An 11,884-nucleotide genomic window follows, 5' to 3' on the forward strand; every position below is an offset into this window, starting at 1 on the left:
AGTTCAAAAATCTCAGGCAGTGATCTTATATTAGATTTTTTTTTAATTGATTTAATTATATTTAACCCAAAATCAAAATAAGATAATTAACCATATTACCATACTGCATTACCATAATGCAAAAATATCTCATTCTCATTACTGTAATGCAATAAATAAATGAATAAACAAAAAGGATTTACATTTCCAAAAATTACTGTACAATATTACTGTAAAACAGTTTAAAAAGACTAAAAATCTAATGAAAGCCACCACTGAGAATGATGAGAATTATTATAAAAATAAGTTATATAAAAACAATAAAATAAACCAAAAGATTTAGTTGCTATTAAAACTTGTAAGTAAAATGAAAGTAAAACATCCAGAGGCAAGAGAATTAAAAAAAAGAAAGAATATATTTTATACTATATATTTAATACAATCTATTTGGCTTTTTAGGGTAAAGTGTAACTTGGACATCGTTTTCCTGAGATTCACACAGGGGTCAAATACTGCACTTAATAATTAGGTCATAGCGCCACCTGCTGGTAACAGCAAACACACTCCTCATAACGCAGCACAGTGTCTCCCTGTGGTAAGCTTATGTAAATAACAATAGCACTTACATTAGAGTCAGTGTCTTACACAAGATTGTGTTTCTGACTTCGGCAATGTCACTTTATGGATGAATCTCACAAAGACATTTCTGGGCCATATTATAGCCAAATAAATCAACTAAATGAGAAAATGATATTTTACATAAATAAAATTAAACCCATTTATTCATTGATGTTTCTCATTAGAATTGTATTATTGTATTCAGAATAAAAAAATCCTGTCTGGGCACAATAGCTTTTCAAAATTCACATAATTTTAGCTGCATAAATTATTGTACAAATGTATTACAAAACATAATTCCTTATTTTATTATTTATCTATTTTAATTATGGTAATAAGAAATGGCTTTGTGCTAAATCATAATGATAATTAGGGTGCAAAACTTTACAAAGGACCTAAAAATACCCATTTTACTAATGCAAAATGTAATTACTTTCTATGCTTTGATTTTGTAGTGAATATGACCCAGACAGGATGTGTGAGATCCGTTTGTTTAGATGGTTAACTCAAAAACCTAATCAAACCATCTCCCATTTTATGACATTGATAAAACAATGTTTTGAATCTAGATCAGATTTTGCTTCCTCTGCCTTATACATAAAAGGTCACGGATTTTTGTATCTCTCCGGTATCTCACTTCCTCTCCCACATCCTGTGGCTGTCAGAGGTAAACTCATCCAAGCTGTAGGGGAAAGACAGTGTGGCACAGTTTGACTTTACCTCACAGCGCCACTGCCAGCGATGAGGGCTCGAACCCTGATGCTATCTGAAGTCCTGTTCTCATCACCACACGTTTCCTGTGTTCATCACAAAAAAATGCACATGGATTTCAGATACTCTCAGACTAATGAACTCTGTTCGATGTTTTAAAAAAAATATTTATTTATTTATTTTTAGATTTTTTTTTTTTTACATTTTTATTGCTTTTTGATTTTTTTTTCACCTTCAGCTTTTGGAAAGGCATAATACAAACTAGACATACACCATAGTATGTCCAAAACCATGATAACAGCATGTCACTTTGGGATTCTTTTTATTTATTTATTTTAGTGTTAAAATGTTTATCATAAGGTTATTTTGACGTTTTCAGGTTTTCAGTAAATCAGTCATCGTACGCAAGAGGGCGCAACTGTACAAACGAAGTTCGATAAGCGATTTCATTATTACGTGGATAAAAGTATAAAACACATATAGAAGGTATCCAGTTTAATGTAGTTAAAAAGTGATGTTTGTTATGAACAACTCCTTTGAAATATGTTATTTTTCTCAGACGCAGAGTCTTAAGAGAAGCGAATTTACTAATCCTTCAGCAGACCGAGCGATTGTTCAGCTCATGAATATTAATTTGTTTACACGGTCTTGTTTTTTTTTTACTTGATTTACTGCTTCGAGCGTTTGATCACGCAACCTCATTAACATTCATATCCCAGACATTTACCAAAGCAAGATTGGCAAATTCACTGAGCAGCCTCAGTCAATGTCCGCCAATCAGCCAGCGATGGGCGGGGTTTTCCACGGTCTGCGCAGAGGTGGGCGGGGTTGTACAGGTAGTGTTTTACACTCACGCGCTTCGTCCAAACAAGAGTTGATTCACACACTGGGACGCACATTGGACAAGCTCAGTCACATAGCGGACCTCGTTAATTCCTCGTCTCTCTGGAAATGTCAAAACAGCACGTCTGATAATGTTGGGAAGAAAAGTACCTGGGTCAGGTGTGCTGAGCGCAGCTGCTGTAGGAATGGACCGGAGGAGGACAGGAGAGAGACTGCACGCAGCGCTGGCCGGACTGCAAGAGCTGCATTTCCTCCGGGACAAACAGAGTGCCATGGTGCACTGGGCTCTGACCCTGGACAGAGAGGACACCAAGACATCAAAACACGAGAACGTGAGCACAGAGGAGCTGAGACTGGAGGCGACACTTACTCTACTCAAACAACAGCTGGTAAGACATCTTAATAATAATTTTGATGAAAGTATTTGATTTATTTTGGTGACAATTGTATGCAGTGGAAAAGTTTATTTATTTTCTTTTTTTTTTTGCTAACATATGCATATTTCAATTGCCTTTGCATTTAATAATAAAACAGTGTGAATCAGTCAGTCCAAAATTGGGCTCTGTGTTTTCCAGCTGAGTTAAAGCAATCTTATTGATATGAATATTAATCAATAATAAGCCATTTAAATATTATTATATGTATCAAATATAGTATTTGTATTATGCTTTTACATCTTTTATTTGCCTTACTTTTATGGAGCTTTGACAAAGACATCTTAGAGAAGCAAACTGGATTCAACAGTTCTAGTCATATGACTATTTACACCAGCCAATAAAAAAAAATGCTTACAACATCAAGACAAAATGTCCTTTCATTTATAGCTGAAAACACCATGTAAAATACATGAATGACTCTTTTAAAACACGTAAACCTACATTTTGGTTACAAATGTGGTAACAAAGAACAGATCTGATGTGATCATTTTGAATGGATATAGATAGATCTACCAGATGTTTTCTGTGATTTAGTCAGTTCTTACATTATTGAGTGGATTTTCCAGCATCAAATGAGAATCTTTGCCTACCATAAAGCCTACACTCCCATGTGCTCTTACTGTAGTGAGGATTCACTGGTGTATTTTGTGCATGGTTTTGGCAGTGCCCTTGATGACTGAATCCAGTGCTGAATTACAGGCTCAGCTGGGGGTCATATAGTGAGTGGTCATAAATCAAGGGCTCTGAGGGGGGCCAGTCCGTTTCTGATGATTAACTCAATTTAATGAGAATGGCAACAGAGGAACTGTGGCCCGGTCGGCGACACAGATTTGACCCCGTAGCCGATGCACGTTTGAACCTTCTGGACTTTTGTTGAACCCTTCTAATGCTTGACGGTCAAAGTGACTCTGGTCTCTAGACATATTAGAGACAGGCAGTAGTGTTCTTACACCATTTAAAGGTGACATATCTTGAAAATCTGACTTTTCCAGGTTTTAAGTGCTATAATCAGGTCCGGGGACACCAGAGACTTATATTACATATTGTAAAAAGGGGCATAATATGTCTCCTTTAAATTAATCACAAAATGGCATATTTTTTTCCAAAGCACAAGGAAATTGCACAGTTGATGTCATCTACAATAAGAGCTCCAACAATGTTGATGTATATGTGCACTAAGATTCGGATATGCTGTTTGTAAGTCCACTTCCTAAAATTAACAGAAAACTAAACAAAATATTTATATATTTTATTGTCTCTGTAAAGAAATGTCCTGAAAATGTCATTAAGATTTTCATAGTAAATTACATTTTTCAAGCTGTGCTCTGCTCTAAATTATTTCGTCAGCTAGAAATAACTCATTGTGCAATCTTTAAAAAGAAAGGATTTATTCGTCAAAATGACTAGAAACACTGAGAAAACATCTGGCAGGTTTGCTTTTATATTTACTCAAATATCAGCACCCAGCTGCAACAAACCCCTTAAGTTAAGAAAACCCTTCATTATAATATTAACCGTATTATCAATAAGGATTTTCTCAGTTTAAGTGGTTTGTTTCAGCCGGTTGCATTATCCACACACCCATAGTTCACAGTAATACCCTCAGATAAAATTGGATTCATGTTCCTCATTGTTCTCTTTCACTAAACGGTAAGTATAAAGAAGACAGATTAAAATTTGTGCATTGTCAGAGTTTGGCACAGGTGTGACTCTTTACTTTGCAAAGCTGGTTTACAGTCAACCATTATTGATGTTCTGTATTTGGCATGTCATTTCCTCTTATTCCTATACATTTGGTTTACACAATAGTTTGTGTTCCTCTCCAGGAGAGAGATTAGTAATCTTACAGCACTTCCCCCGGGCTACCCTTTATCCTTACCTAGTTAATAGTCAACCGCTCTCCTTCTTTATTTGCTTCCTCTGTCTCTGTCTTTTCTCCGTCGTATAACAGCAGGAGTCATATCAGCCATTAAATGTCTGGAAGCATCCAGTTTTACATATTCTCCTGTGGTTAGTTTGGAATCAGAGTGAAGAATAGCTTAACAAAGAACACTTAGTTCTGTTGTGCTTGACTGAGTTTATATACAAATCTGCACATGTGGCTAATAAATGTACTAAACGCTGCTGCATCAGATAAACTGTATATGGTAATGCATGATATGAAGGTGATTTATTTGCAGACTGAAATTTGTGAATGTGTGTTATACCTGCAGACACGTCTACGCAAACAGGATGTGGGATTGAAGACTCATCTCCAGCAGCTAGATCAACAGATAAATCACCTGAAACTGGATGTGTGTAAAGCATCCACTGAACACCTAGAGAGTGACAGCAGACCCAGTTCAGGTGACTAAACATACCCATTTACATATCACTAATTGTAATTTCTGCTCCATTTTCCAACACCAAATGGAATTGTAAACTGTTTGTTTAAATGGCCTTAATGTGTTGGACATAACAGTGACAAATTACACACTTCACCTTAAAACATTTACACCAGTTTCCAACATTTTTAGAACTAAAGGACAACATCAAGCATTTTTTTGTTACAAAAATGAACTACAATCTAACAGTGCTAATTTCTATTCCCAGGATTCTACGAGCTCAGTGATGGGTGTTCAGGCTCATTGTCCAATTCATGCACCTCCGTCTACAGCGAGAGTCTCTCCTCCTCATCTCAAACCGGTCTGCTTCCTCATCTCCCCACCTCATATATGCCACATGGCCGTAGTGGTTCATAGTCATAACCAGCTTAACTTCTGAAATGTAAAGTACATTATCTTGATGCCATTTCTCTTGTGTCTTTCTTTCAGGGGACCTTGACCGAATGATTGCACCTGGTTTTGGCTCCTTCAAATCCACTGATGTGAAGAGCTCCACCCCTTGTTGTAGCCTACAAAACCCCCAAGTGGACCCCAAATACCAGAGTAACCTGGTATCTAGCAATGGGACAGAAGTGTACTGTTACCCCAGTCCACTGCATGCTGTGGCCTTACAAAGCCCCATCTTCAGTTGCACCACTGATCAGGGAAATCCAGTAGCACTTGATGGAATGTCTGGAGTGGGTCTTGAAGAGGAAACCCAAAACCCAAACGGAGGGTCCACAAATTCCAGGTCTGCTGGATACATCAACAAGGTACTACAGAGAAGCTTGAGTAAGACAAACCTGTTAAGCATAAAAAGAAATGACACCGTTAGCAGTACACAGGAGCAAAGACCCAGATCCCAGGAAATGTCCTATGGACAGCTGAATGGCCCTCAACTGCTGGGTTCCCTTCAACAAATAACAATGCCCTTAGAAAATGCACTGGAGTCTGGAAAAACATCTTCAGCACTAAACAGCAATCAGCAGCAGAGGAATGCACCTGGTCTGGAGCCCAATTCTGAAGCAAATGAGGTCCAGACACTGTGCCATGGCACACACCCAGCACCTTCCATGGATCTCCAAAATAATTACTTTTCCATAAAGAATGCCACAAGCAAGGCTGGTACTGAATCTGAGAATGGACTCTCAGACAAAGGGAGTGGACATTTTTCCAAGGAGTCATCTATGGTCCCTAAGCCAGTAGAGAGGAGATTGAGTTTTACCTTCAGAAGAGAAGAGAGTAGAGCTTCTTTTGGTGATAAGGGCGGCACCCCTCAATCAGATTTTGTCCATGCACAGTTTGTTCCAGCAGGGTCTCAGAGGGTAAAAGTGCGTCAACCAGACAAAAAAACAAAATCTGTAAAACTGAGAAAGAAGAGCTCTGAGAAGCCTTCAGCAAAGAAACATCAGCATAAACACTTGTCTCGAGAGTTCTGCACCAAAACCCGAGCTGACTTAAAACAGTCCGGCTCATGCAAAGGGAGAGTAACAAATCTGGAAGAGTCCCAGATGAACTCTTGCTCAGATTGCAGTTGTAATGGACTTTTCAACTCTCACTGCATCCAGAACAACTCTCACCTTCAACAGAGCCAAACCTCCAAGTCCACCAAGACCCATAAAGCCCCTGAACCTGTGCACCTTCCTCTAGACCAAGCCAAAAAGAAACAAAGTTCTCGGAAATGGCCTTCCTCCTCTGAGATCCGTTTGCCCCCAGCTCTCAACACCCAGAGATCCAAAGAGATGTTACACTCTCAAAAGGGGGCCATGGTAAAGAGTGTTAGTTCCAGGCCTCGCTCAGGTCATTGGGGCTGTCCTCCACGAGCCCTTCCCCACTCGCTCTCCACCTCCTCTTACTTCAGTTACTTGGAATCTAGATATCCGGCAGCTCCAATCTCCAGTCGCTACCCTCCTCGTTGCGAGTCAGAGATTTCGGAGTACTCTGCAGAGTGTGCATCGCTCTTTCACTCTACTATTGCAGCAAGCAGTGATGGAGAGTTGAGCGACTACACCACAAACCGTTTTGGAGACAGCGAGTCCAGTCAGGGCTGTCAGACAGCCTCAGACTCGGACAGTAGTCTCTCGCTGGATGAGGAGGACCTGTTGGAGGAAGAAGAGGAAGATGAAGGTGGTTTAGTGTGGGCTCAGGCTGCGTTGGGGACCACGGCCGCGGGCTTTTCTCCTCAGCAACATCATCGCCCAGAGCCAGCAGCCTGTCGCATCAAAGCTTCCAGAGCTCTGAAGAAGAAGATCCGCCGTTTTCAGCCAGCTTCACTCAAGGTTATGACTTTGGTGTAGCTTCACTAAAGCTTAGGATGGATCCTGTCAAGTAAACCTTTAGCTTCACCTGAAATTTGGGACTCACATGGATCCCCAAACTTGTGACCCAAGAAAACTCATAAGAGTATTTGGAGACTTCAAATCCAAAAAATGCCACATGTTGTAATGGCCAAACCCAATCACTGATCTCCACCCAACTTTACCCAGAACACGACTGTGGTAAAAGTTTCATACATTGACGTTCATCTATCACAAGAGTTGGGCAATTCTGTTATATTTTGTGCTAAAACAAATTTGACTTCCCAACAACACCAACAGTCTATGTTGATATGTATAAAAACTATATACTGTAAATAAGGTCTTTGAATATTTTTACAAAATTAACTATAATCAAAACCGCTGTGTAAATAGCACAATGGGAACGGCTTTGGTAATAAAACGAATTGATGTAACTGTAAACCTTTAGCTTCACCTGAAATTTGGGACTCACATGGATCCCCAAACTTGTGACCCAAGAAAACTCATAAGAGTATTTGGAGACTTCAAATCCAAAAAATGCCGCGTTGTAATGGCCAAACCCAATCACTGATCTCCACCCAACTTTACCCAGAACACGACTGTGGTAAAAGTTTCATACATTGACACTGCGACTCACTGTTCATCTATCACAAGAGTTGGGCAATTCTGTTATATTTTGTGCTAAAAAAAATTGGACTTCCCAACAACACCAACAGTCTATGTTGATATGTATAAAAACTATATACTGTAAATAAGGTCTTTGAATATTTTTACAAAATTAACTATAATCAAAACCGCTGTGTAAATAGCACAATGGGAACTGCTTTGGGAACAAAACGAATTGATGTAACTCAATAAAAATGGCTTTTTTCACATTCATTTCAGCTATGCATCTTATTTTTCTCTCAAAATAAATATTACTTAATGATCTTTTCCATTCTTATCCATATTGTCCATTCTTAAATTATAGCACAAATACAACACAGAAACTTTTTGTAAAATTAATTATTATTACCATACCAGAAGAATTTTCAAAAGTCCATTGTCCCACCTCAGAGTGTGCTTTTATCTGTGTGTAGGCTTTCTATCCATGCAAGGTCAGATCCATATACACAAGACAGGAGCTCTATTGTTTTCAATTAATCTCTGAGTGATATGGATTTAACTGAATAAGGTGAGGGCTGCAAAGATGTTAAGGAGAAAAAATAAAAGTAAAAGCAACAGGCAATGAAAGATGAGCATTAAATCAAAGAAGAAGAAAAAACATTTGACAGACAGACATCAAAGACTGGACATTCTCTAAATCTCCTTTTACTCGGTCTAAGAATCTCTATTAAAATTCCTGTAGTGTCACAGAGGTTGTGTTTAGGGTTCTGAATAGACTCAACACAGGTGAAGACCAGATGGTCCTTGGGCCCCTGGATGTGTTTTATCTTTGCTAGTCTGGGTTGAAAGGAGCTTAACTCTCTAACAGACTTTAGAATTTCATCAACTTTTACTTACAATTTACTGCACTGCTTGGTCTCATCACCATGGCAATGCACACATACCCCTTCAGCACAAATGACCAAGTATTTTAGGACTATTTCTGGCTCTGGAAAGTGGATTTATACAAAAAGCACCTGTTAGGCGAGCAATGTATTGAAAGTCCTTTTTACATTTTCTCCTCAATTTTTTCTAATTTATTGCACTTGACCTGCTTTGTTGCACATGCAAACAAAATTGTCTCTGACATTTTTGCATCTATTTAACCATATAATCTTTATGCAGCTTAATGTGTAATGCTGTGTTTCTTATGAACAGCTAACAAAAAAAGACAAAGTTTGTTAATAGATTAACTTTGATCAAGTCTTACAATGCAACACCTGATACTAAAATATTATTGTTAGTTCTAGATAGTTTTATTTTTAGATGAACACTAATTTCCTATAAGTGCATAGTGTCATAAAACCCAAAAATCATGTGTTGTATTCATGATTGTGTCAGACAGAGTTGCATCTATGATTGAAAACATCAAGCAAATCATGAGATTAAAGAGAGAGCATAGGTCACACTGTTTTTCTTTGACGCTGCATGGGTCAAGGCCAGCAAACCTGGCCCTGTGTTTGCATTCACCTCCACCAGCTGTCTAGCTAGATCATCTCACACACCCTGATGTCTTACAATGGAGCTAGTCAACAGGTTCAACTAAGAGGTCATGACCACACACTCCCAAACCTTTCTGTCTCATTTCGGCCTTTAGCCTTGGCCTTCCAATGCTTTTAGTTGTCTAAATGAATTGCGTTGTATTGGCTGCATTTACCCCTCATTTTAAATTCAAATTAAAGCTAGATTTATTAAAACATTTAACAAAAGTAAAGTTGTTAAATTACTCAAATATGTTATAGTCTACAGCAGGGGTGGCGAACTCCGGTCCTGGAGAGCCGCAGCCCTGCAGAGTTCAGCTCCAACCCTAATTAAAACTCACCTGCCTGTAGCTTCCTAGTAACTGTTCAGACCTTGATTAGCTTGTTCAGGTGTGTTTGATTAGGGTTGAAGCAAAACTCTGCAGGGCTGCGGCTCTCCAGTACCGACGTTCGCCACCCCTGGTCTACAGTCATCCAAAAAGGTTTTTTTAAGGCTATTGTATGTGACAAACCCTGATTCACTGTTTGTTACTGTTGCAATAGTAAGCATATTGTGTTTTGTTTAAAGTTGATTTTTAAATATTAAAAGTTTTCCATCTATGGAAAAGTTGAATGAATCATGCCATGCTAACTTAATACCATACTCTCTGACCCAGTTCTGCTATCCCATGCCTTCCTGTTGCGATGTTGACCTTTAACATGCTTGTTTAATCATGTAAGATCTTATGAGGCAGTCCTATTCAAGCAACACAAAAGCATGATAAACAGCTTTGAAATTTTGTTGTTTCTGAGTATGTTCACATGCATGATACTTACACCAATTATGTTTAATTACTTGAGAATGTATGTGAAATGGTCATGTAAACGCCTTAAACATTTTTCTTTTATCGGATAAAAGTCATAAACGGTCTATGCAAAACCTAATTGGCACACCTAGATGTTTATGTATTACGCTAATTTCATGCTGAATCAAAACCGGTGACCAAAAAACTCAAATTCAGCTTGCATATCTGCTTCTGACATTAAAAGAATCAAACAATCATTAAAATATAGGGGCTTTAATATAGCAAACTTGTAATAATGTCAATAAAACCCCAACATGTGACCACTCTACTATTAATGTGTAAAACCAGGGGATTTCATGCTCTTCTACAGCACAGCATGATGAGGGAGAAAGGGAGGAGAAAAGGGTATTGAGAGGATCAATACAAATCAGGAAGACGCTTGGGTCACAAGAGAGAGACAGAAATAAAGACAGGAATATATATATATATATATATATATAAACAACCCTAACGCAAGTTAGACATACAGGACAAAAGATGAAAAAACAGACAGACGGCTGGAATAGCTGTGAATTCTTGTTATCCACAGGAGGCATATTACTCTGAAGGGTTACTGCTGTTATTAGGGATCTCATTATGGCTCAAGTCTTCCATGCACAGTCAACACCTGCTGGGACTCCAGCCTCCACTGACCTGGACAGCCTTTGAAAGATTAATCCACATGGATGAGTCGGTTTGAACATGCAAAATGATTCCTAAGAGGTTATTTTGATACTGATGTTTAAATAAACTGATGCATTTGACCAAACAAGACTTGAAGATTCAGACATGTACAACTCTTAAACAAAGGTTTACACCGCACAAGTATTAATACTTAATAATACTTAATATTAAAATATTAATATAATTATATTATATAGCAGCTTAAATACTCTACTGTATATAGTTTAAAAGAAAAGAGGTTTAATTCTATAATCTAAATATAGAAATATTTAAATTAAGTAGAAATATGTAAAGTATATGTTGAAATTATACTTAAAAAATTTAATTAAAATGTAAAATAATTAGCTTTATAACTTGTATTGAAAAAATTATAAACATTCATACATTTGTTTCATAGCAATGTATGTGACTATTCAAATTAAAAAAAGGCATCATATTTTGTTAACATATTTTAAATAAATATGTTATTTAATATTTATAATAAAATATAATATTTATAAAAATATGTATATATTAACATTATTATATTTTTTAGGTTTAAAAGAAAGAAATCTAACAAAAAAGCTATATATAAAACAAAACAACATGTTGCACAAATCTGTTTCCTATATAACTGTACCACTGCACTATTTAGCATCACTATTTGCTGATACTACTGTGTTGTGTTTAGTTTCAAAGTGTGCTGCTAACTGCTCTGTCAATGTCACATCTCTAATACAATGTTAACGTGACAGACAAGTGAAACAGGGTTTTTAATGGAGGATGAGAGATAGAGAGAGAAACTACAAAGGAGCAGTGGCCATCCAACAGACGGGTGATAATTAAAGCCAGGATGGCGGGAGGGAGAAAAGCAGAGAGGAGAGGGGGGATGCAAGGGTCTCTGCTTTCTTTTAGTGATGAGGTAATCCCCAGTCCAAACACACGGCAGCCCACTGTCATCTGTGTCACAATTCACTGACCGTCCCCCTGTTCAACAGATGTCTCCTCTAGCAATGCTACAAG

General features: G+C 37.7%; 1 protein-coding gene across 1 annotated transcript; it reads left to right on the forward strand.

Annotated features, from left to right (window-relative positions):
- Window positions 1-2,112: 2,112 nt before the first annotated feature.
- LOC107734259 (dapper homolog 2-like) lies at window positions 2,113-7,339 on the forward strand. Its single transcript, XM_016546173.1, has 4 exons — window positions 2,113-2,540; window positions 4,802-4,934; window positions 5,181-5,321; window positions 5,402-7,339. The coding sequence occupies exons 1-4, from the start codon at window positions 2,283-2,285 to the stop codon at window positions 7,246-7,248; spliced, it is 2,379 nt and encodes a 792-aa protein (XP_016401659.1). The 5' UTR covers window positions 2,113-2,282; the 3' UTR covers window positions 7,249-7,339.
- The last annotated feature ends 4,545 nt before the right edge of the window (window positions 7,340-11,884 follow it).

Source organism: Sinocyclocheilus rhinocerous, unplaced genomic scaffold (genome assembly GCF_001515625.1).
Source record: "Sinocyclocheilus rhinocerous isolate Xijiao unplaced genomic scaffold, SAMN03320098_v1.1 scaffold730, whole genome shotgun sequence".
Lineage (NCBI taxonomy): Eukaryota > Metazoa > Chordata > Actinopteri > Cypriniformes > Cyprinidae > Sinocyclocheilus > Sinocyclocheilus rhinocerous.